The sequence below is a fragment of the Rhea pennata genome, chromosome 3, assembly GCF_028389875.1.
Source record: "Rhea pennata isolate bPtePen1 chromosome 3, bPtePen1.pri, whole genome shotgun sequence".
NCBI classification, from domain to species: domain Eukaryota; kingdom Metazoa; phylum Chordata; class Aves; order Rheiformes; family Rheidae; genus Rhea; species Rhea pennata.
In genome coordinates, this window is record NC_084665.1 from 75,187,400 (window position 1) to 75,212,746 (window position 25,347).

At 39.6% G+C, this 25,347-nt stretch overlaps 1 protein-coding gene across 1 annotated transcript; it reads right to left on the reverse strand.

Moving 5' to 3' along the window:
• Positions 1 to 5,047: 5,047 nt before the first annotated feature.
• On the reverse strand, positions 5,048 to 16,353 carry LOC134138872 (calcium homeostasis modulator protein 6-like). Its single transcript, XM_062573071.1, has 2 exons — positions 16,333 to 16,353; positions 5,048 to 5,466 (listed from the first exon to the last, which is right to left on the reverse strand). Exons 1-2 carry the CDS (start codon positions 16,351 to 16,353, stop codon positions 5,128 to 5,130), a joined length of 360 nt encoding a protein of 119 aa, XP_062429055.1. The 3' UTR covers positions 5,048 to 5,127.
• Between the last annotated feature and the right edge of the window lie 8,994 nt (positions 16,354 to 25,347).

Sequence of the window (25,347 nt, forward strand, 5' to 3'; positions counted from 1 at the left end):
TTATTGCATTGAGAATGAATAATCTATGCTATATTTGTTTTGTATAATATTGTTCTCTTAAACTTCTGTTATGTTAGATATGCTCACACTCTGCAACATTTCCTACAAAGGTCCCTACCAGCCACAAAGCATTAAAGCACCACAGTGCATGTAGGTTGACTCCTGTATATCCAAAGTCTGTTAAACACACTCTGCCTACAAGCCTTACATAGCAAAATCAGAACTGCATACACAATATTTTTAAAGCAAGGACCATTAGTGACATCCTGGAGCCTTTACTGCTGCTGGCTTTGGTGTGAATAAGGCTTCTCCTTTCTAAACTTCAATGCAAAATATTTGCAGTTGCGCTTAGTATAAGACATCAAAAATGTTTCTTTAGGTTCCAGGCTTTTAGATTAAACAGCACAGTAAAATCTTTACTTTTACTTAGATGTGGTAAGTTTTGAATGATATACTTCCTCTATGTAAGTGAACACAAAGCAGAAATGTCTGGGCCAGTCAAGCTAGCATAGATCTGAGATCAGGCCAAGAAGCAACATCAGGCTGCTGGGTGAGACTAGGGGCTGGTTTGTGCTCATTTTGCCTTTGTGCATCTGGTCCTGACAAACTGACACTCCTTGACTCTCTGCCACCCTCCTTTGTGCTGGGCAGATATGCTCAATGCACTGACATTTTCTTCTTCTTCTTCTTCTTCTTCTTCTTCTTCTTCTTCTTCTTCTTCTTCTTCTTTTTATTATTATTTTTTTTTAATTTTCACTTGACACTGGATCAGCTTGTCTGCTGTATTCAAAAGCAGAAATGAATAAATGTTAGGTAACATGTCACCAGAAGGGTATTACCCACCCATTAAAGCCTGCATTTGAGAAAAGGCAGCATTTACCTCTGTATAGAACATCACAGCAAAATCTCTCTGTTTTTTTTTTATTTATGGGGAAACTATAAAAGGCAGAGATTCTCACACACTTGAAAATGTATTTCACAAGTAATATGTATTTACAATACATAATAATTATATGTAGCCCTTATTTTTGTGCACACCTGCTGTAATAATAATTACAGAATTCTATAATATAACGGAGTATGATTTAGGCAAAGCCTAGCAACATTCAGACTACTTGCTCTCTTTAAGTAAATAGTGTAAAAAAGTAAAATTGCAGGAGAGGAGTGTCTTGCAGAAAGCTACTCAGTTTGCTCCTGGGAGACAATGTGTCCTCTGGAACTGCGTCTGGACTCCAGCTCATGCTATAGATGCCTGCCAAAGGACGGGGAAGTTAGAGGAGATGTTCTCAGAAAAATGACAATAAATGTTAGAAAAAATAGTGACACAAGCTACATTACCATTAGTCGATGATATTAGCTAAGCTATACACATACGTTTTTCTGCTTGGTTTATTTAGTAGCATGTTCCTAGAAGTCTATTTCATATTACTTCTTCTCTTCAATGTAAACCTTTCAGACCAGCTTTTGAAGATGGCTAACAGTCAGGTAAGGGACCAAAAGAGGCAACAGAGCACTCTGAAGTGTGCTGAAGTTTCCATTTAAAAATTTCTTTCATTATAAATGTAATTACTTGGAGAAGATATGAGTGTTGGATAATGGTGGGAAAAAAATCAAACATGACTGCATACAAAAGTAATATACATATGTATTCATATCTTCATACATAAATGGGCATGTATCTCTATATAACTTACCCAAAAGTCCTCTTAAGGTAGTAATTTGATCTTCTGAGGAGTCTCCAAAGATGATGTGTTAGTTCCCCCCCGCCTTTTTTTTTAATCAAATCGTAGTACATTCACATAATGTGCCCCTGGGCAGGTTCATGAAAGACCACATCATTAGGAGGGAGAAGTCATCCAATAAGCCAAAGCCATGCAAAACCTGACAGCTTTTCCTTCCGCGAAGACTTACCTGATCCTTGCATTGCAATCTGTAAGGACTTTTTCTACACTTTCATACAGCACACAGCCAGAGCTGTGTAGCACCAGACATGGGACAGGAAGCTGCACTTCCCCACATGAGAAGCAGTTTTAATTTCTACAAGGATATTTCAAAACAGAAAGAGAAAAATCCCCTGCCAGTGTTGTCACGCTCTAACTAATCACAAGCTTTTGGTTGAGCTTGAGCATGGCCTGATGAGCTCCCCAGAACAGACGAAAGCGAGGTGTCCTCGACAAAGCTGCGATCCCCTTCCCCTTCACCTTGTGATCCAGCAGAGAGAGCTTCCTCCATGGAAATTGTTCCTATCACTGGTCAGAGAGAACCAGCTGAAACGAACCGTCGTTCCTGAAACCTTGCTCCCTGAGCGAAGACGTCTGGAGCAGCTGCCTCACTCACCAGCGAACGGAGAGCTCACCAACTTCCTCGGCAGTCCTCTTCGGCAGGTGTTTTCTTGTGCATTTGTAATCACTCGGAAATAAAGAAGAGTGACGAGAAAGCCGGATAGCAAACTCTTTCGTTATTCCCCCAATTAAGTGTTACATAATACATCCCCATGTGTGTTCTTCACAGCAAGGACTAAAACGAAGAGCAAAAGTTGAATAGGGTATAGACAGAAGAGGTTTTCTTTATGTATGTGTTAACATTATTCTTACTGCCTTAGGACATATCAAATCATTTGATAACATTTTTGAATGCCGCACTTTACAGCAAAACCACACCACGCAATTATTTTTCCTGTAGGTCATTTTGTTTAGAATCTGATTTAAAAATCTAATCTGATTTGATTCTTTTATTTATTTTCATATGAACAATGCAAGTCTCTTCCAGTCAAATTACTGATTACTCTGTACGATTTTTCTCCTTCTACTAGAAGTCATTTAAAAGTCATTTTATCTGTGGAAAACAGACTGCTGTCATTGTGGGTAAGTTGAAATATGCACCATAGCACCTTCTGAAGCCTCTGCTCATTTATGTTGATTAGCAGTGTCAGGCCTGTGCCTTTCCTGGAAAGCCAAGGCAGCTTTGGCAATGACATCCTGGTGGCTGCAGCTCCGAGCAGGAGGTGGCCAAACCCCTCCCAGGTAGAGCTGAGTAATGTGAATTCTGACAGTGCTTGAACTGCAGCTTCTCCTCAGGGGGGTGAAGTAAGGCATGGCTTGCTCACTGGTGCTTGCAGTCTCTCCGGAGCGATTTTTATTATATTTCTAAGGTAAAGCCCGCCCACACGGAGTCAAGGAACGTTTTGCTACTGATTCCAGCGGGGCCAGGACATTGTATTCTCCCAATGTGTGACATTCCGGAGCAGATTTATTTTTTTCTTCTGGGGGTCAATGAACAAACGAACTCCTGAGTACGAGAGGCAAAAAGGGCCATTTCTAAGTGAACAGGGCTTCCTGGAGACAGGGAAAACAACCCGGGTGCTTGTTACTCTATTAACCTCTAGCTTCTGGGAAGAAAAGGAAAACTGAGCAAGACAGCAACTCCATGACAAAACAAATGCTTTTTTTTTCATTCTTTTCTACAAATAGTACTAAACTTTTTTTTCTTTATATATGCTATAGTTTCAGTTTATTGTAAGAATGGAGCATCCAAGCTAATTATATCCAGCTAGATAAAATAGGCTCTTCTCTTACATCCTTCTTAGAAAATGACCATAACAAACACCTTCATGGGATTCCCTCTGAATAATTTTCAAGTGAGAGTTTGCTTTTTTGAAGGAAAAGATTTTCTGGAAGAGAAAGACTGGAAGGCGAGCCCTAACACCACAATCTATGACTCATCTCTAAAATGCTCTCTAAAGAAAGCATTTCAAAGAGAAACTGAAATTTACCATTTTTCATTCGAACTAATATGTTCATTTCTTACAATTAGATGTTCTATTGCAGGAAATGTCCACTCCTTCTTAAGTTTCTATTGTTTACTAATATGGATTGCTGATACGTAGTGTCCTTAAATGTGTAGCTGTGCTAGAAATATTTGTTACTATAAACCTCACCTACACTGCCATTTTTTGCATGAGCCTAACTTCTCAAGACACTTTAATCTGGAATTAGGCTCCATTTTGGAGCAAGTTAAATAGTTTATTTAGTAGGGAAATCCAGGGGTAAGTTAAGAATTGTTGCCAGGCCAAAATCCTATGTGTAATATGGTTTATGTATTAAAAAGCTTTTGTCAGGTAAGATGAGAAAACAACATAAATCAGACACACAAATTTTAATATTGGTTTGCTTTTCCTTAAATAAAGCATTCAAATGCCTACTTTTTTTTTTTTTTTTTTTTTTTTTTTTTTTTTTTTTTTTTCCCTTTGAAGAGTTTTGGGGTTACAGGAAATGAGCAGTTGAGCAGTAGAGCTAGTTCAGAAGGCATGTTGCAAAAAGAGAATTTACCACAGAGGAAGTTTTTAGTTTCACTGTTGCAAGCTGCTGAATACATAGAAGCAAAATGTCTGGAATCTTTTTGCTTATCTATTCCAAATGATAAGCAATGATAAGCTAAAATATTTCTTACTATTTCCAAAGAACACCTTATTAAATGTGCAGGTAGTTCTAAAATGCAAATCGTTTCCCAGATTTGAAAAGGCATGGTCCGTTCCTTGAAAAGCTGATTGACAAAAAGTAAATATTTTAGTTTGGAACATTTTCTAAGCTCCACTGAAAAATATGTTTTCAAGTCAAATATATGTTAAGTCATATCTAAAAAACTAAGTTGAACTCTGATCAAAATTTCCTTCCCTTTTTATCTTATAGATATCACCAGGTATGAAGCTATGCATTTATCACCCCAGCTGCCAAATGCTTTTCAGGTATTTGATAATAATTTGAAAAGTCCGTACTGATATCTTTGCTGTGAATGTTTATTATCTTATATACATGTCTCTTTCTTAATGAACAACTTTATATAAAAACTCCCATTATGAATTATATATTTATTTAAATGCACTTAAGTAAAGAAGTAATAAAGTTTATTTAAAAACAAACCCATCCTCGTGAGCTTTATGACTACCAGCTTTTACATATGATTTGCATTAATTTCAATAAGAGCACAGAATGAGACCCTGTGTTTGCATCACTAAGGTTAAGAGATTGCCACCATTACAAGGGATCTGTGTCATTAACACTCTCACTCACTTGCATTTGTTTCATCCACAAACCTTAAAACGGGGCAGTTTTGATCTCCTAGACTGAATCAGGCACTGTCGCCTTTAGCGTTGGCGTACTTGTGTATCATGCTGTAATGCTGCTCTTTGGCACTGAAGGCATACAGCAACAAAATCTTCTGCCAGTCCTCGCTGCTGGGAGTCGGAAATGGTGTTGGCTCCGTGGATTCAAAAAAGCAGTTCACATTTCTTTCTGCCAGCTTGGTTGCATGCTCTTTGGCCTTGGTTTCAAAAACTTCCTGTTCCCTTTTCAAGTAAATTTTCCAGAACTTCAGCTGAAGAAAGCTAACTGGGGAGTAACAGCGGCTGAGACATGCTGAAACCAGTGCCAGAGTCACGATGCTCGTTATCAGAAGCCACCCTATCAGCTTGGAAAACAGATAGATGGGTTATTGGTGATTTTTACATGTAAAAATGTTGAATCAGAGATGAAAACTGCAAGCAAGCACCCCTTGGGAAGAGTATAAGTCTGCTCCCTGTGGAAGGAGGAGATCCCATATAACAATATGAGTCAGTCTTACAGAGCTTCAGCACTCATGAGCTGATATTTTTGGATTGAACCCTGCTAAGTGAAGTAAAGCTTTCTCCTCAGTTATACCCAGGTTCCTCCAGTTTAAAAGCATGGTACTGAACAGCAGGGTCTGCAGTTCTGGTCATATTTACTGCACATACAGTGCAGAACCATTTTGTCCACAAGAGGTGTTCCAAATAAGACTTCCTGCTTATTGTGATTTATCTGCTCCTGCAAACTGCTCCCTCAGATCTCTGAGCCAGGGAAAAATAACCAATTGCCATAACACACAGGAAAAAGTGTGTCCTATGTGTTTTGTAGGAAGGATATGGACCTGATTGTGGAATACAGGAATTCCTGTTTCATATGGGACTTAAGATCCCTAGCATTTGATGATAAGTCTCAGAGGCCCAGTCTAGACTGGATGTCTTAGTGACACTGGTCAGTCCAATATCCACTTGAACTTAGCAGAAAGCTCAGAGGAGAGCTTAGAAGATCTAACAGTGCTGCCACTCACCTCAGACCGATATTTTTTCTAGGTGAAAAACACTGAGTGGTAAAGAAAAATAAGTTTGTGTTCGCCCGGCTCTTAATTGATTCGTTTGTTTCCTTAGAGTTCACTGAAGCATCAAAAACTGTCAGATTTCTTTGCTTTTGCTCCTTCCTTGTACTATCTTAATTCAATGAAATAGAGTTTTCCCCTTTTCAGGCTTTTTCTTGGATGAGCAGCATGATAAATATTTCAAGACAAATACTTCAAAAAATTAAATACTTCTCTCAAAAGCAATTATACTAATTAGGGACTTATGAAAACCCAGGCAACTGCAATATTTTAATCTGCCTGAGAAAAAGAGATGTTTTCCTGCAAAAAAGGGTTGAAAAACTGCATTCTCTACTGGAGCAGAAGAAAACAAGAAAATTATGCAAAATAATGTATTTTTAACTATTCTTTTGGAATATAAGCATGAAATTAATAATAGATTCAAGCTTTGAGATTTGTAGTCAAACAAGCCATCCTTCTTTGTTTCACTTGCCAAGTCTCAGTTACAGAGACTTCTCATTTCCTGACCTCAGTGTCTTCTCAGCTAATGAATACTCACAAGTGCTTTAGATATTTAGAAGAGTCAAAGAATGAAAAAAGAGAAGAACTTGTATCGTGCTGAATTTTACTGAGGAGAAAACTTGCAGTGAAAAGTGCCAGTACCTTGGCAAGTTCCATGCCCAGCTCTGAAACAGATTTTGTAAATGCAAATGTTTGTCAATCAATTGCTATGCAGCCATACAAAAAAAGGAAGGTACCCTGGGATCCATACGGTACCCTGGGCTGCAGGAAACAAGCACGGTGAGAATGCTGCAGCTCAACGACTTGTCTAAATTCTGGTGGGAGCTTAAATTATTTCAAATGAATTTGGAGAGTCATTTAAAGCTTCCAGTGTCTTCTGTTCTTCAGTTTGGGGGATGGTCCTCAGAGGCAAAATGAAGAGGTAGCATAAGGGTTATCTCTCTTCCAGCAACATTTCTGTGGCTCAAAATAGAGAATACTAATTTCCAGATCATGTTTAAAAGGAGGAAAAGTATAATAACAATATACAATAAAGCATATCAAATTATGATGGATTTTAATGAACCCTATGTAGTGTGAATGCCTTCTTTAGCAGTTTCCCTTTCAATCATTGAGTGAAAGGTGTTATTATGACAGACAAAATTCATTTTTCATAGAATAGCATCTATTAGTGACAGGACAAGAGGCAACGGGCAGAAATTGAAGCACAGGAAGTTCTGCCTGAGCATGAGGGAGAATTTCTTCCCTGTGAGAGTGGCAGAGCACTGGAACAGGTTGCCTGGAGAGGTCGTAGAGTCTCCTTCTCTGGAGATCTTCAAGGCCTGCCTGGATGCAACCCTGTCTAACATGCTCTAGGTGACCCTGCTGAGCAGGGAGGTTGGACTAGATGATCTCCAGAGGTCCCTTCCAACCTTACTGATTCTATGATTCTGTGATTCTATGATCCATGTAAGACCTATATTCCTTTGCTTTAACACAGAAGACATATCTGTGCAATTTTCAAGAGGTACCAGAGACTTATTTTCCTGAGAGCAGTATGTTCTTCCTGAGTGTAGTAGGTCAACTTCTCTGTGTGTTGCTGCTCATTTTCATCTGACAACTGAAGCTCCTGCTAGGGACCTTTTCCATAAAAGGTCCGAAAGAGTTCCTAGAAATAATGGATAACTGATTGGCTATGGGATTGGTTTGGAAGAAGTTATTTTGTTTGTCTCCAGTTCTGTATCATTTATTTCCACAACAGCATTTCAGTAACTAAGGTTGCTGTCAACCAGGGCTCTGCAGGTAGCGAGGCAAACAAACTGATATAGCCGTGAGGCAAGATAGTGCAATTTAACACTTGTGCAGAGCGGTCTCTCACTAACATGTTAGCACCCTCAGCATGTATGATAGTTTCCAAAAGTTGGTATGAATGAAATGTGGATGAAGAACTTGACAATCAATCTCTTTCTGCTCCAAATCAAGAGATTTTGCAGGGTAGAGCCCAGATAACCACACAGTGCTAAGGAGTGCGTCTTGATGAACAGATTCTGTGAGACTCTTCCATGTTTAAGATTTCTCTCTCACAACACTAACAAGAATTAAGAATTATACACACACACACACACACACAAATACACTTATATTTATACACAGTGCTGAACTTCCCACATGTATTTCCTGAAGATTCAAAAGACTTCTGTGAGCAAAAAGCCATATAAAACTCTGAGCTGTTTGAATTCCTTTCAGTTTATGGATGCTCACCAATGGTACACCTATGTCTAGACCAACAGTCTCTGCTACAGCTGAAAAAAGCCTACAAAAGAATGCATAATAAATTATCATAACCTCAAACAGAAAGTTTGAGCTGAGAGAGAGTTTTGAAAGCTGGAAGGGAAAAGTCTTGAGGGTGTTTCTACTAGTGTTCAGCCTCTAATAGCATGCAGAGAGACCAGGACAGTGCTGAATGTCAGGCAACCCTCATCCTTTTGTCTTAAGTAGGGTCAAAGACTTAAACAAAACTCTGACTTTATAGAGGAGATATTAAATAAAGGAATGAACAGAAGCCTAGGGATAATGAAGAACTGGCCTGATGTGACCTACGAGTACAACAGAAGTTCAAGAAAGACAATGAAGAAGAGGATGCTCGCTGGACACAGCTGAACTTTGTCCTGTTACTGAGGAAAAGAATCATCCTGTATTTTCACACATATTCAGAAAACATAAAGTAGACAAAATTAAGAAAAAAAAAATCTAAACACCATTAGCTAGAATGTGACTATGATGTGGTTGTGAATATTTGCAGAATATACTTCCCAGACCTTTTATACAGGGAGGGAAAAAAGCTGTAGATGCATAATAGTCTGGAGGAGTAAGTAAGAAGTATCTTTCATCCCTTTGTTTTAGGGGCATTGGTCTGTCCGTCGATGCTTTGCATGCAGCTAGATGAGCAGCTTTTTGGGAAGCTGACTAGATGGCGCCTGTGCATCACGGGATGCAGTCACCGAGTAGGGTTACCCGCAGGGCTTGCAAAAAATGTGCAATGCTCAGCAGCGACTGACTGTTACAAAGGCAAAGTGACTCTTAAATGTACCACTAATTGAAAGACTTACTTCAATCTGGAGGAAAAGTTGCTTTGTTATCGTGCAGCAGTATTATACAAGAACATAAATATTGTTTGAACACTAAAGAGAAGACCAAAAAGGACAGCAAGACTGAATTATTACAAAATTCAGTTCAGTCTGATAACCTCTTGCTGAGAATGGCCAAAGCAGATACCCAGGGAGGAGTATAAGGACAGGCAAAGCGAGCCGTGGTACTTTTCCGTAAGGCACACACACCCCAGTCTGCGGCTCGGGGATTTCTGGGGGCGCGTGTTCTCATCGAACGGCTTTGACACATTTCATCTGTGAATTTGCCCAGTCACATTTTTAACTCGTGCAAACTTTTTAACTTTCAAAACATTGTGCCACAGGTAGGCTTAAGTAGCCAGCGGGATGAATCAGCTTCACTCAAAGCTGCCACCACCCCCAAGGGTGCCACCAGATTCCCCCCAAGTTCTTATAAGGCAAAAAAGAAACCGGCTGATACTACATCTTCTCTTCCTGCCACTCGTTTTTTACACCTTTTTCACTTCCTTCTCTTTTTAAGACTGAGGAGTTCTTCATTGTTTGGTGCTATTTTTTACCATATTTCCCCTCTGAATCATTCCCTAGGACTCCTGTATCCTTTTTGACATGAGGAGAAACAGAGAGTAGAGCAGATACGCAGCCCACTGAAGGCTGAATCAGTTTTCTGCAAGGATATGCTAACATTATCTTGGTTTCTACTTCCTTGTGATAATTTCTTACATTTGACTGGCTTTCTGATGCTCCTTGAAGCACTGAGTTGACATTTCAGAGCTAGGTGTTATAACCAATAAATCTCAGTCCTAAGGGGTAGTAGCCAGCTAAGAGCCCATCATTTTATATGTGAAGATAGGATTGGGTTTCACTGTGAATATCACTTTATCTACACTGAATTTCTCCTGCCATTTAAGGCCCTGTCTATTCAGCCTTGTAAAGTGTATCGGCAGTTCTTCAAAGCAGAAGTAGTAGTAGAAATGTTTAAGCACCCAGAATAACCTCATACTATCAGCAAATATTGTTGCCTTGATTTTTACCTCCTTTTCAGATCAAGATTCAGATTAAGAAACTTTTAAACAGTACTTTTCACAGTGTATGTATATCACATTCCTGCTGCATCCAAGTTTATAACGACATAAGGACCTTTACTCCAACCCCAGAGCTGCCCAGTCTTCTTAATTTTTCTTAACTTCTGTGGGGCATCTTGTCAAATATGTTTTGAAAATTCAATTTAAACGAAGCCAGATCCATCTGCTTTTTGAGCATTTCACATTATGCTTATATACGTATATATTAATTTCATTCTTTACAAAAACATCAGAGGAAGTTACCTGTAACTTTTTCTAGAGCCTTTTAAAAAATGTTGTATCATACGAGTCATTTTTGAGTTCTGTGGTAAAAGGATAGTTTTAAGAAAGAAATTACACCACTGTGTCAGTAATTAAAGTATTTACCATGTATACATATATATACATGTACATATATATATAGATGGTTCAATACTCCTTACTGTTTCTTTTGCTGTTTCAGATAACTGCAATCAATTGGATAGACTTCTTTCCCCCTATACAATGGTTATTTTCATTTCATCTTGAAACTATACACTTTCAGCAATGCTGAACTTTTGCTCTAAAAAATGCCTCTTAGACAATAGTATTTCCTTTTTTTTACATAACAGTATGGTTGCTGTGAGAAATATTCATTTTCTATTGCAAATCCAAACTCTGGAAAAAGTTTTGATTCTTACAAATTTTCTAAATCTCCTGCAAGAGAAGAGGAGGAAGAAAAATAACTTTTAAAGCATCAAGAGGGTGATTGAAGAGCAGTTCTTCTCTCTCTCTTTCTTCAGTTTTAATAGTTTCCAATAGTTTTCAGATTTAACATAAAGTTCCCCCAGATAAATTGTAAAAAATACTGGTTGCCCTTTCACTGAGCTGGATTTATCAGAAGCTGTTTCCGGTCAGAGGTAATGGTTACTACACTTTGAGACCAAAATTCACTATGTCTGAAAAAATGTTTGCAGATGTCAAGAGGACAGGAAAAAATAGAAGCTCTAGTTTGCTTCTGCCAGCATGGAAGTTAGTGCCTATATTGCAGTGCCTGAGTCACAGCTACATTAATTTTAAAACTCTCAGCACCGAGGAATAGAAGTGTAAAGGTATCATATTCAAGGCAGACAGATGGCTAGTTGAATGACACAAATATCAAAAATTCACCTTTTATAACGTCTCACAGGCAGTTCTTTAAAGTAGAAGCGAAGGTGACTCACACGAGAATCTCCTCGCCAGTGGACCCCTGGAGTGACTGTGTAAAGGGGGCAGCAATGAAAATAATTTTCTGGCTTCTGATAAATCAGAGTGCTTGGTTATGCTTTTCCACACTGTGTTTCTGCTTTTCCTGTTGACACTGACATCCGGTGCGGCTGCTCATCCCTTCGCAGTTCGGACAGCCCTGTATCACAGAGCGCTTCTGTCTGGGGCTTCCTATAGCCGTGGCACCATGTCAACGGGCAAATCAGACCGAGGGTGGCTTTACCCCCGCAGCAGGCAGCAAAGAGCTGTGAAGAGGAGCTTCATCGCACCTTGTTCACTGCCGTACCTGCCTGGAAGGGTTTCTGCAGGTGTTGGGAGAGCCAGGCACTGGCTTAGAGCAAGAAAGAGACATCGCTGCAGAGGTACCTCATTGCAGTGACAGGGACCTGGGCTGCCCCTGAGACCCACTGATTTACTGAGGGGCCCAAAGGGGCAGGAGCGGCGCTCTGGAGTAGATGACATCCATGCAAGGGAATGATTACAGCCTAGGAACCCTGCTGCTGCTCTTCCTGGGTTTAACCTTAGCAGTGTTTTATTTATCTATAATATTCACAAATACCAGGATCACGGAAGCAAATTTCAGGAACAAACTTCCTGGGAAAGGAGAAGGGATCTGTGTGTGAAAAAGGATTATCTCTCCCTTCCAAGCAAAACATTTCCAGTAAAGAAGAGGGAGAGGAAAGACCACCCTGGCTGGAAAGAGGGGGAATGACCATGGCAGGAGTCAAGGCGGGGAACCGCACGGGACCTACGAGCCAGATCCAGCACAGGGCTGGATCAGCCCTGACTGAAGGCAGCTCCAGGACACCTGCGGGGCTGGAGAGGGCCCCGCCGCAGAGAGGCAGAGGGAATGCAGAGCTGCTTTAGCAGCATCTACACATCATGTATTGTCCTCCCAAAACAGCTATTTTTGTTGTCTGAATTAACAAGGTTCTCACAATTGCTGTAAAGCATTAACTGGAAAGCTTTCAGAAGAACAGTTTTCTGTTAAAGAGCACAGAATTCTGATTTAATGATTTTTTTTTGCACTGATTTGCATTAAATTTCCTGCCTTCCAAAACAGATAAAAACAATGCCCAAATGAAGAAGATAGAGTTTTTTAGCAAAAAAAAAGATTGATTTTGTTATTTGAAACACCTTCTCATTTTGAAAATGTTTTACTAAAATAAAGGTCAGCCAAAACCAAATTGACTTGTTCAGTATTTTATCAAGTTTCTCTTTAATGCTTTAACTTTTATCCGTTAATTTCCAGCTGAATGAATTTCAAACATTTTATAGGCACAAAAAGTTGCAGTCTAACTAGTTCTGTAGTTACATTAAACGCATAATATTGACCTTGAATGCAGTGTGTGTGTGTGTGTGTGTGTGTGTGTGTGTACTTTGCCAGTAGTATTGAGTAAATTTCTTTTTTGCAGACAAATGTTTGTAATAAGCTCTTTAGCCTTTGCCAGGGCTTTTGCTGTTACTTCCAGTCTCTGTGTTCAGAAAAGTGGAAGACTTTGGTTTGGTTTTTCTGTAAGTAGTTCTCTTTCTTGTTACTCTGACCAAGGCCCATCCTCTACCAAACTCCTGTCATTAGTCCTGTCAGGCTCAGCTTGCTCTCCACACTGTTCATCTAAAATGTTTACAGCCAGAGATACAAGGAAGCTGAGCAACTTTGCACTGCTAATGGATTTTATTCTCATAACTGGACCTGCTTCTTCAACTGAAAGGATTGTATGTTATATTTCTCAGTGCTCAGTTAAGATAGACATATGGAAAAATCTTTTAGTTCTAGGAAAATCCTTGAAATTCTTTTTGTCTCATTCCAGGTGAAATTAAAGCTTGGCTGGTGGAGTCTTGTCCTCAAGCAGATCTGCACCTACCCTCCAGGTGAACTGCTCTCCCCTGGAGGCCCGCCACCTCCACTTGTGAAACCGAGGAAGTTTTTCCGACTTTACGATGGAATCAGTCTTCTGACATGTTTGTGAAGTGTCACACGGCTCAGTGGCACCACATAAATCATTATTAGTGCTAGTACTCAGCAGAGCTGCAGTCTGAGAAGTAGCACTGTGACCCCGTATGGACAGCTTACAAGCATTTGCGTACATTATTTTAGTGTTTTAGAGTATTGCATTTCTTAGCAGTTTTTGGCTGAAAAGGAATTTTAGCAGGTAGGAACTAGGTCCACAAAGCCAAGTGCAGCTCTGAGGGAGGCTCTGAAGGATGAACCCTGCTGAAGAGTTGCACAAGTAATTTCAGTAGTTTTCTTTTTCTATCACTTACTGCTGCTCTTTTAGCACCATAGGTCCACAGATGCTCATTTCAGACAGTGGGGCTCCTATAACTGAATCCTACAGCAACCAGCAGTATGAGTGGTTTACTGTTCAACCCACAGTTAATATGCTATCCATACATGCCATAAGTAAGTCTGTACAATTCTTTAAACATCACCGGCTGTGATCTCTAGACTAAATGAAAAATATTTGCTGTGCTTATGAGAAAATATTTGATATTTTCATATGACTAGAAAGGTAGAAATGATCAGTTTTTATAAAGAAATTAAGCAGCCCTAATGAGGGAGATTATAGAGTTAACTCATTTGTGATCAGATAATCCACCCTGGGTAGTCAGACAGTCAATTTTAAGAAAACGGAGCTCTGCCTTTTTCCTTTACAATAGAAAATAAGATGAATCATAAAATGACTTTTTGCAAATGTAAGCACATTAAATCCCCCAAAATTATAAAGTCTCATTATATACATTTGTATTTCTTGTGGCTTTGCTTTCTTCAAGTTGTGTATCATGTCTTGATATCATGGTATTGCTGAATAGCTGAGGCTTGACTCTGTTCCAGTCCTCTCTGTGTGCATGTGTGTGCACGCATGCGTGTGTATGTGATCCAAAGCTGACTGTCTGATAATATGCTATGACAGTATGCTCAGTACCTTTTCATTCAATTAAAATTATTGCCTCTTTTTAAACTTGATTAGCTAATTCTTCAGTTCATGGAAGTAGGCTGCTTTCCTCCTGTTGCAAGTTTCTCATCCTGGGCTCATTTGCTGCCCAAATATTTATTACTGAAAGAAACTTTCTGTAACAGTAAGGCAGTGCAAGAGCTGCAACTATCTTTTCCCAAAATTCTCAGATGTAGCTATCTTAGTTATGCCCATAACTAGTTATGCCAGACTTCTCTGGGTGAAATCAGGTGAGAAAGGCATGAATGATAAAAGAATCTAATGAATTCCCCCTGGCTTAGAGGACAAATCATGTCTCTCTCTCTCTCTTTCTTTTTTTTTTTTTTTATTTTTAGGGTTGAAACTAAAACTTAAAATTTTCATCACTTCTGTCTCTCTGCACAGGCCTAGCTTCAGGTACAATCAATTTGGGAAAGTCTGTGGATCTCTGTTACCTGTAAGACTTTCTAAAATAATCTGCAGCCGTATGAAGCTGGTACACAGGCTACCAGGTAGCATATGTGGTGTTTGTAAGAATGTATTTGTTTAGGTTTACAGATTGCAGAGATTAGAGACCACTGGAAGAAGAGCTTTGAACATTTTCTTCTGCTTACGGAAAGGAGAAAAATAACTATCCTCTTTGGATTGATTTGGGTATCGACAGATCTTCAACCAAACCTTGACAATGTTTTGGACAGACGACTAGCTTTGCTCTCTGGGCAATAATAGCTCAGTTTTCTCACAAGGCATCCAAAAGGAATCTGAATTAAAACCTTTCAACTTTTTTTGACCTCTGGTAAAAAGTAGCAGTTCTTGAACTCAAGCAACAGCATAGAGCCAAAGGGCGTGGGGTGGGGGGAAGAACGCAATGCAGTGAGTCAGATATTTCTTTCTGTGATTACGCTGCCCAAAGGTATCTGCATTCCAAGCAGACCCCATGGCCCCATGGTGCAGAAGCTGCGTGTGACTTCATAAAGCTACATCCCAGAAATAACGGAGTCCTTGGAAATTTCTAATATCCTCTAGTACGAACACACTGCACAAATCTGAAAAAAATATCAGTTTGGAAAGATATGCAGAATTATGGTGCTTATATGGATTAATTGTGAGAAAAATTTTATTAGCTTAGTGTCCCATAGCTACTTTTTTTGGCTGAAGAGGTAGGTTCCCACTCATCTGAAATACACTATGCATTTTACTGTCCTTTATGGTTAATGACATCATCACATATCTATCATAAAGCAGAAAACAGATGTTTGATAGACTCAGCTGGTCTTTATAATATGGAGAGGAACACCACCACCTCTGAAACTGTTAACAGAGCGTATGATCTGTCTGGTGAGGGATACCAGTCATTTCTGAGTTTAAAAGAATTGTAAACCATTTATCCATATGGGAGAAACTGCTGGAAAATATTACACACACTTTTGCCAGTGAAAGGAAATTGATAGCAACAGCTACTACTTCCAAAGTAAACCCAGGAAGAAGATAACTTCACCAAAAAAAATGATAACTGACTAGACATCACCACATATTTTTTTTTCAACCCCTATCCCATCACCTGGCCTATCTGCAGATATATCTTTTAATTAAACTTTAACATATATTTCTCTGGGCAGAATGTACATTCATCTTGCTCTTCATTCAGCTGTGGTGACCACAAGGGAGGTCTGCGATCTATCCGTAACTGAATTTTGTTCTTACAGAATTTGAAAGTTTCTGGCTTCTGGTTTTTAGCATCACTTGCTCATACAGCTTTTCTAATCAATCTCTTCCCTTACCTGCAAAAAAATCCAAACTACACCAGCTTACCACCGCTGTGTCAAACTCCATGGTGGCGTTGTCTGGCTTATCTTAAAGGCTGAGCTGCAGTGCATTCGACAGGACTCGTGTAGGCACTTGCAGTATTTCCCCGTTATAACTGACTGTTCTGCTTTTAGGCCGTCTTGCCCTTTGCGAGCATCTAAGACATTGTGACTGGCAGAAACTTTTTTTTTTCTTTTAAATAGGGAAATATGATTAGAAAGGAAAGAATGGTAACTGGGACATAAGACGAAGGCATTCCTAGTTGCCTATATTTTGTGTTAGCAGTAAAAGTTTCCAAGGCTTTGAGTCTTTCCTCCTTCATTTCTGCAATGTTTAAATAATGCATCATCATCACTATCATTTATTTTGAACGGCATTTGCAATTTTAAGTATTTTATTGCATTCCTAAACTTCTTCCATACCTTACATAAAGGCACAGTTATTTAAGCGTCCTCCTGAGGACTCAAGTCTTCTCTCCATTTGCTTGTTGCTAGCAGTCTTCAGTTAAATGCACGAGGGGAAGCTTCATGAGGAAAACGAGAACTGTGTTGTTTTACCAGTTTACAATTTACTCATACTGTCAGAGCCAGACCCCCCATGCAGGTAATTGGAAGAGTATCCTACAGAGCCTTGGGCCCTTCGAGGCATATTGAGATATATGACATTTATGTCTAATCTATTGTTTACTGTTAAGTTCACCATTAAATGTGGAAAAGCATTCCCACTGCTGCCAGTGGGTCAGCCATGGTCAACTTTTTTACCTCATTAGCTTTATAAATGAAGAAATACACATACTTTATTCTAAGAAGGAAAGGATTAGACTATGTGGCAAAAGATGAGCACAAGACAAGTGAATGTGGTTCTAGACTATAACCATCCTTTAAGATCTTCTGTAACGACTTTAGTATCTCAGCTATTTTCTGAAACTATTTAGCCTTCCTTAGCATATCCTGCAGAATTCAGCTCCTAATCTTAAAGACAGGCACTGTCCTTGAGGGAAAAAAAGATATGCACATGCTGAGCACCTTCTCTCTCTTGCCATGGACTGAATTCATCCTGTTCTCTAACTTACCCTTACAGTAAATTCAGGAAATTGTCCTCCTCAAACTTTCTTTGGGCAGATCAATTTGCCACACCTTTCCTGATATTTCTAGCTCCCTGTGTTACAACCTTTCTGAAGACAGAGGAGAAACTAATGATTCACAATTTTAGAATTATTTAATCTACTAGTTTTCTATGAAGATTGCCTTCAAATCAGTGATGGGCTTCAGGATGGGACCCTTAAGCTGAGTAACCCACTCCTATCCATATTGCTCATCTTCCCTTTTGGGGACTCCTCACATCAGATCACTCAGTAAGTTAGTGCTGTGGCGAGGAATAAAGCCCAGTCCACATCTCAGACTTCCCCAAAGGAGTTTCCTGGTACTCTAGATCACAATGAATAGGGTGAGCTCAGGCTGGATATAATTAGACTGAGTCTGCAGAGAGAAATTAATTACTGGTGAAAAAATGTATGTCAGTGTTCTGGGAAAAGTCATAAACACACATATCCTTTTGCCACGGATTAAAATTAATAATGAGGATCAACATGCAGGCAAAAGGATAAAAAGATTAAATCCACAACAATTACATTATCCATAGCATACGATTAAATTCATCATCTGTGCTAGTCAAACCATTCAGATCCATTTTCTGGGAGAGGTGGAGAATCACATTAAGATCCATGTCTCATCAATAGCAAGCTGCTATGAATTAGATATGAAAGAACTTAATTCTTCAGACTCAGCTCTTCTTTCACTGAGAGCCTGTGGCCTCATTCCCAGCAACTTCAGAAAGAATAGGCGTAGCCTGCCTTCCTAAAGCCAATGACCTGGAGATTAAAAATTAAAGGGAGAAACTGCTTACTTTCTAATGGTTTTTAAGTCAGAGTGCTGTTGTGAATAAGAAGCAATCCTGAAATGGTTATTCACTCACCTCTTTTTAAACACCAGATGTTCTATATTTAAACCCTTTAAGACGGTAGTATCCTTTTAAAACAGCTGAGATCAACCAGCTTGCTGGCCTGGCGAATGAATTACATACACCACAGGGAGGGCAGAGGGTAAAACTCAGTGCCTTTATTCACTGATCAATGGCTGGGCTCAAGTACTGGGGTGCTTTTCTAGCTCCAGACCTTAGTGATCTCAGATTGAGCTCAGTTGGTTAGAATCTTCATCTAATGGGACTAGCACCTAAATGGCCAACAGATATTGCAGCTCAGCCTATTACTGAGCTAGGAGACTTCCAGGAAGGAGAATACTTTATTTTCCTTTCTTCTTTCTGGCTCACAGAGTTACTTCATATGCTTTTAAGCATCACAGTAATTTATTCAAGACCACAATTTAGGCTTCAAGGAAGAGCCAAAGCTGTCCTTTCTAATTTCACAACTCCTTTTTGTGGTTAGAGGCATCTTGGTTAGAACAGAGGCAACACAAATGCATTTGGCTTGCAGACCAAATGACACAAAAACTTAGGGCAAATAAATAGAATGCATTTGGTCCCAGAAGGCCACTGGCTAAGATAATGGCAAAAGTTTCCTATGAAGCTTGCATTTCTTCTTGTTTGGGATATTCCAGCTGTCACTAACTCATGTACTGAAAACTTGGAGGTTTTATATCTAGCTAGTCCTCTGATAAGGATTGCTTAAATTACCTGGCCCTCACTTGAACAGTATTTTTCAAAGTAAGTAGCAAGAAGGGCTTGGTGAGTATTATGAGTTCAAGCTATGTCTGAAATAATGTCTTGCCAAAGACTATTCCAGCTAAGAGAACCAGATTGCATATTCATAAAACATTATGGTATTCTAAACCTATAGCCTCATTTTAGACCATGTATATGCAAACTATAATATATAGACTTATTTTACATTAATTATTTAAAAAAGAAAAAACTAATCTGAAGAAAAAGGAGAAACATAGGCTCTAAAAGTTATATTTTAGTACCTTTAGAACAAAATCTGATCCAGCTATTGATCCACAGCTTCTTTAACATTTGTTTTAGTACCAGTGGGCCTTATGTAAGAAGGAAATAGGATAAAATCCTGGACTTGTTGACACCAGTAGCAAAGCCTGTCATTGCCTTCATGGGCATCGGGGTTTCATTGACAGTCCCTGCCAAGGAGAGCTTAGCTTTGCTGTGCTGCATGCAACACAGGCCGAAGAAGATGACACTCATGAGGGCATTCACGTTCAAGAAAAGGCAGTGCTGTGAAAGTGTTGCAATTTTCTGTTCTGAGAAGCTGATGGCAAAGAGTATAGCTGTTTAACACTGAAGTATTTTGCCTGTTTAACTTTGAGAGAAGGCTCTGAAACACCTTCAGAATTGAATGGCTTCCATCAGGGGGCAAGAGGAAACATGACAAGATTTCCTTGGTCGACTTGGACAGCTGTTTAAATGAAGGCTACCCGGCCCTTGCCTTGTTCCAGTAAGTGCTTCTCACTTGCTCTTTTTTGCTTCTTCAAGATGAAAAGATCATGAAGTAGCAAGGACATAATTATTTTTTGTAATTCTCCTTTTTTTCTCTTCTAAGTGCAACAAACATGGTTTGCTACCACATAATCCAATTTAACTGCTTTGGATTTGACTCCCTACAGGAACTATGAAACAAAGATATGAGTGCTATGTAGAAGTGATGAATAACAACTCAGCCATCAAAAGCATCCATCCTTTGGTGGGACAGAGAGTGCAGGGAAGGGAGTAAACTGGCAAGAGTTTTAGAAAAATAAAGCAACAATTTGTGTCAGTCCTTTGAGACCTCTTCAGCAACAAAAACTCCAATCTTCCTCTGACTTTTAATATGGTATTTTTCTGAGCACTTGAAACAAAGTGCCACTGCTCATAGTAGCTTTTTCAGCCAGTAAGGTTACCCGGCTGAGAACACTTTTGCATCCGTCAGAGGAACCTGGCCTCTGCTATGTACCTTCGAGTAGGACGGATGGAAGCACTAGCCTTTGGAAGTGTGAAGTGTCCCATGGCATCCTCACAAGGGCACTTCTACATGAAAGGGGAAGAAATTAGTTCTCCACAGCTGACTATCTGGATTTCACAGTATGACTCAGAAGGACTCGGCTTAACAGATGCGTGGAGCGGTAAAGCGCCAGGGCGAGGGTCTGGTTTTCTTCTTTTTGTCCCAGGGTCAGCTAGAAGTAAAACCACAGAAATCATTGATGGTTTGGGGCACAAGTCAAAGGAAAAAGAGGCAGCCATAGCATGCTGGGTATCTAATACTGCAAAGCATTTCAAGTGCCAGGCATTTTGTGCTCTGAGTCCCTAAACTTCTGGGAAGCCATCCTAAGTGCTGTGAGTGCTGTTTTCTTTTATCGGCCTGGGGACTCTGCCAGTATTTGGGGGAAACGCAACAAGTGCATTTAGCTGAAGAAATAGCTGGATACACTCTGATAAAAAGGCAAATGGGATAAAAGGGTTGAGAGCTTCTTTCCTCACAGAAGCACACACGCAGGCCACGGTTCAGTGTCAACAGTAGATACACGTGTGAGGAAAAAGAAAGCTTAAATGACATTTCCAACTTTTCTGTTACAATAAAATACACTGCCTGCCATGAAGGAAATACAGACTGGACTCTGTCCTGTCAAATGCCTGAGTTTGATACATATGTATAGTAAGCTTGACATATGCCATAGGTGTAAACCTTTCTGCATACTCTACACTGACCCATGGACCATCACATAATGATTCATGAAAAATCCTGGCTGTCCTAAAAACTCTCTTAGACACAGACACTGAGGAGGCTACCAACCAGACGGATGGTGGTGACATTCCTCATAGCTATCTTTCCTAGGAACTCACAACACTTTTTCTTTATGTAACTGGTGAATATCTGCACCTGAATGGGCTGGGCCATACGTTAGGCTGCCCTGAATGAGACATTGAACTGAAAAGCTCTGAAATCCTGTCTCACCTTATACCTGCAAGCTGAAACTTACCTCCAAGCAGAAGAGAAAATCACAGCTTTCACAGAACCACCAAGGCCCATGGGGACTGTTATGATCCTGTAATTTGTCTCCTAGTATAAGGAGGATGATAATTTTTCCACATAACTCTGGTAGCATTGCAGGTATTCTTATGGAGAGCATAGATATGCAAAAGCACAGGAACAGTGTCTCCCTCATGACATTTTCTGTCGTTTGGAGGTTTGAGTGAGAACTAATCAGTGGAAATCAACTGCGTGATGGCATTGCCACTGAAATACTACTGTTGCAAAGCGTGGATGATTAATATTGTTTGCTTGCTACTTTTATTAATGTAAATTAAAGCAGAGAGGATATGGCCTTACATATATGGATTCATGTCTTTCATGTATTTCACAGTCAGTGCAATAGTGTTCAGTTTCATTGAAAAATGAAGATGAAATCTGAATTCTTCTCAAATTATTTGCTTTCCTGCTGACTTAAATGGTTGTAGCCACAGAGGCAAGAACAAAGTCAATCTATTCATCTAAATGAATACATGATCACTACTAGGCACCACTAATATGGACATATATTAGTTATTACGAGGACGAAAGTTGACACTGGTTTTGAGGAAGACTGAAAGAGAAAGCCTCAGTTCACTGTTGTGTTTCTGAGTATTTTTTAGGGTATACTTACATATTGTGTGATTTGATACACTTCTCCTGTCTGCCTTTGCAGCAGTGACCACAAGAAGACAATTGAGAGAGACCCTTGAGAGAGGGTCCTGGAGTCTTTCTCTGAAGTATCTTGACATTATTTGTTTCAAAGGTGAACTCATTTGAAAAACAGACTGACAACAGCACAGACGTACTCAGCACGCAATTGCGTAGGCCTCCCAATGCAGAATGCTCCTGGAGCCAACCCTTAAGAAAGGACAGAAAATAAAATCTTGGCTTCATTAGCTGGATCTGACATACCAGCTTAAGGTTACCTTGCTGAATTCTAACAGTGCAGCCAGGGCAGAGGGGCTAAAGCTAGGAAGAGGCATGTTTGGTCCCAACTAAAGCTTTTGCAGACCCAGTAATTGCACTGTGAATGCAATGTCCTGGTGCAGAAATAACATTATTTTCCAAATACTATATACTTTCAAACACAAAGAGAAAACTTTTCATCAGTGGAAAATATGAGGCCGACAGAAGAATTTGATACATTTCAGACGTATAATCCTTCGGAATAAGCTTTGATCTTACAAGTTTTAAGAAATGAGGTAATGTGCTCCATTCCCTTTGCTTCCTTTAGTCGCAGAATGATGTATATAACATAAACGAATCACTCACATACCCATCCAATTTTTTTCCTCAAAAAACACTCAAAAATCTAAGAATCAGATTCTACCCTCAGACATGCATGCAGCTACCAGTGGGCTGAATTCCCATTGACTTTGCTCAGAATCCTTTGAACTAATTTTACACTAAATTAGGCCACAGCCCTGAAACAAAACATGCATGACTGATCATTAAGTACCGAGAAGAAGTTGAATGAAGTCAGCAGTGTCTCTTATGAACACAGGAACCATCCACACACACCAAACACATGCAGAGGGATGTGCCAGCTACATTTTAGTACTGTGATTCCATTTTAACAGGAAGCGAAAGACAACTCTGCTACTTCATACCGATGACTTTCTAAAAGTTGTTCAGTATAACCAGTCTAGGCGAAACTAGTGCTAAGTGCCTCTGCCATGGACTTAGATCTCACTAGGATTACTTTTCTCTTGTATTTCAGCCAAATAGCACAAAGACACCTCTCCATGTCAGCAAGGATGCTAATCTTCAGCACTCACTCATACCAGCCCCTATGGCTATCTGGACTGATCTTCCTTACTGCTTTTCCTAGTAAGGCTCTGGCATCTCCTTTCTTTCAGTGTATGTCGTCATCTGAGGGCTTGAATCATTTCGTCTTGGCTAGTTTGTGACACTTCCACCCAACAGCATTGAGTTGCTGGTTGCTAACAGTATGGAAACATTGGTTATTCCATTTTCTTCAAATTTCAATAAAGAAATGATGATCTTCATTAATGAATAAGAGAAAGAAGAAGGGAGAAGAATGAAAGGAAAGAAGAATGGAAACAAAACTTATAGGACCATTGGAGAGGTATTTTTAAAGGCCTACAGAAGGAAGAAATAAGAAAACGTGTGAGATATTCTTTCATGTCTGAAATATACCCAGGACAACTATGACATAACTATTAGTTTAAGCAAAGCTTACCTGCCATAACTGAATAAAAATTACATCTATGTATGTGGAGTTCAGAGTAGTCAGCAAAGACAGCCATCTGCAGATAATCGATAAATCATTCACAGAAAAGTGCAAACCAAGCACAGGTGGAAAAAATATTGGATTCCCATTTCATGCAGGAATGGATCTGGTCTTCTATTCAGAATGAAGGTCTGGTACATTTAATCTTCTTTTACTCCATCATCGCATCTGCGTTCCTCATTGACATGCTGGTCTGCTTTAACAACTGCTTTACAATCTCACCTTTCTGCCCGATGAAAGGGCTCTGGGCAGCTGTTGCAGCCACCTCTTTCCCTTGCATTACTAGAATGTTGCAGAGAAGGGTAGTGTAAATGAGAGTTAATCTGCATGACTGTATCTTACCTTCTAATCTCCAAAACTCTGCAGTTTCAGCTGACAGATCTATGACATAAACTATCTGGTGGACTGAGACATATAAATGGACACAGCAGCTTTTGCTAAGCCCTTGCTAGAATTTAGATGGCACACTAAATGGCAGGCCAAGAAATGCAGATATTTCTCAAAAGCTTTTCTGGACTACAGGTTGGCTTTCTAGAGCTGACTGTTCAACAAATCAATGGCAAATTGACACAGGGCAAATGTGTGTGGGCATGAAATAAAGCAAAAGATTCGCACCAACCCCTCTGCTGGCATTGACCAAATAAAGACTCAGAACCAACAGAGCTCCTTCTTTTCCTGAAGGTTACATGTCTCCAAATAGGATGTGGAAATGAAAGACAGAAGACAGTTGGTGTACTATTTATAAATGTCTTTCTGTCTGGATTTGATTGACACTTGCACAGCTTATATGCTTCTGAAGTATAATGAGTTCCTGAATTTCCCTGGGAAAATGTAATGGCACTTGCTGCTACTGGAGGGATGTACCAGTCAGCACAGCTAAACTTCACTAACAATACCTAGATCTTGATTTTTCAATTAACAATACCTGTATCTTGATTTTTCAATGTTTCACAGCCATTTATGGTATTGCCTAGTAATAAGAAAAGAAAATAACACTATCTTTAATCCAACAGCTATTTTTGCATACCTTCATGTCATCACTGTGCAGAAACAGACATCACAGGCAGAAAGAAGGAAATCTCCAGTGAAAAGCAGCCTATTACAGTCTAGTCATAATTTCAGCAGGCAACACTATAAATACAGAATTATACTGCGGGGCTTTCTCTTTTGCAACCCATTAAGTCTTCGGCTCATTTCACCTCACCTTATGCAACTAGGTGCTTTGCAGCAGGTGAATAATCATGCTACGTGCCTTTTAAAATTAGCAGGGATGGATTGACCTTATCTTGAAGGTGTCTGGGATGGATTGACTAGCTATAGAGGCTGTTGTCTTACTTTCTCCATTGACTGCACTTGAAGCAGAAATTCAGTAGGCTCACAAATCTGTGCTCAGATTAAATGTATCAAATTTCATTGGATAAATAGAGGCCTTGGAGACTGCAGTAGGGCTTCAATATCTGAACACAGTTCTCAGAACTAGCTTAATACCTGGAACTTGGTGAGGATATTGTCATATATTCACTGAAGATTTTTAGACAATGACAGGTCATCACATTTCACCAACCCAGATTTTGGACAACAGTTATACTCCCAGAAGGCTTAACAATAGCAAAGTAGATAACAACAGATATCTAAATGGCTGTAGCATAGAGGAACCAAAGTTTTATGGTTTGAACAAAGTGCTAATGAATATCATTACTATAATTACTGGGGAAAATATTTTAATCAAAGGAAAACTTCTTTTCAACAGAGA